We start from the raw sequence: 636 nt of genomic DNA, 5'->3' as shown, positions 1-636 counted from the left end.
TGGACGAGTGTGAAATATTACACGTGGAGGAACATGAAGGCAATTCCGAGAAAGGTGTGGTGGCCTTAATTCATGGGAATTTTTTTCTTGAATTCTTATACTTACTTACTTGTTTAAATATTTTTAGTTGTATGTTTATATTGAATTCCCAAAAATGTTTTTATGATTTATGAATTTTTGAATTCTTATATATTAAATAATTCTTTGACCTTATATTTAACATTACTGTTATTGAATCTTTAGCCTGTGATTTCTTATGTTTAAGAATTCTAGTTAACGATTTCAAGGTTTATGTATGATTTATCTTGTATTTTTCAGTTTCAGAAATATATATGAATATAAAGTAAAAATTAAAACATAAATGGTATCAACACATTAACGACTTCTGAGACAAATTTCCTTTATGAAACAGTTATCACAAATCACAAAATAAAGAGATGAACAAATACAAGAAAAATAATAACCGGACTTCCTTTTTGTTAGCGTCATAATGAAAATTGCATGTACGTCTTGTGGAATTCTTTAATGCTTTATCTTCTAAGCTTTATTTTACTAGAATATAAGTCACGGACATTTATTTATTGGTACCCGAGGTGCGCAGGCTGTGAGAATCCCTTGACTTTATCTAGCATTGAC

The 636-nt window shown here is 28.6% G+C and overlaps 1 protein-coding gene across 1 annotated transcript in view; it reads left to right on the top strand.

Annotated features, from left to right (window-relative positions):
- The window catches only part of LOC119588493 (ATP-dependent DNA helicase Q1-like), a gene marked incomplete at its 5' end in the record, with an annotated part of 8,296 nt that continues 7,660 nt past the window's right edge, over positions 1 to 636 (top strand). Inside the window, 1 exon segment of the mRNA XM_037937138.1 lies at positions 1 to 54. Within this exon segment, the coding sequence (XP_037793066.1) occupies positions 1 to 54 (54 nt within the window).

This window comes from Penaeus monodon, chromosome 24, assembly GCF_015228065.2.
Source record: "Penaeus monodon isolate SGIC_2016 chromosome 24, NSTDA_Pmon_1, whole genome shotgun sequence".
NCBI lineage: Eukaryota > Metazoa > Arthropoda > Malacostraca > Decapoda > Penaeidae > Penaeus > Penaeus monodon.
This window is presented reverse-complemented; position numbering and strand designations above follow the sequence as displayed.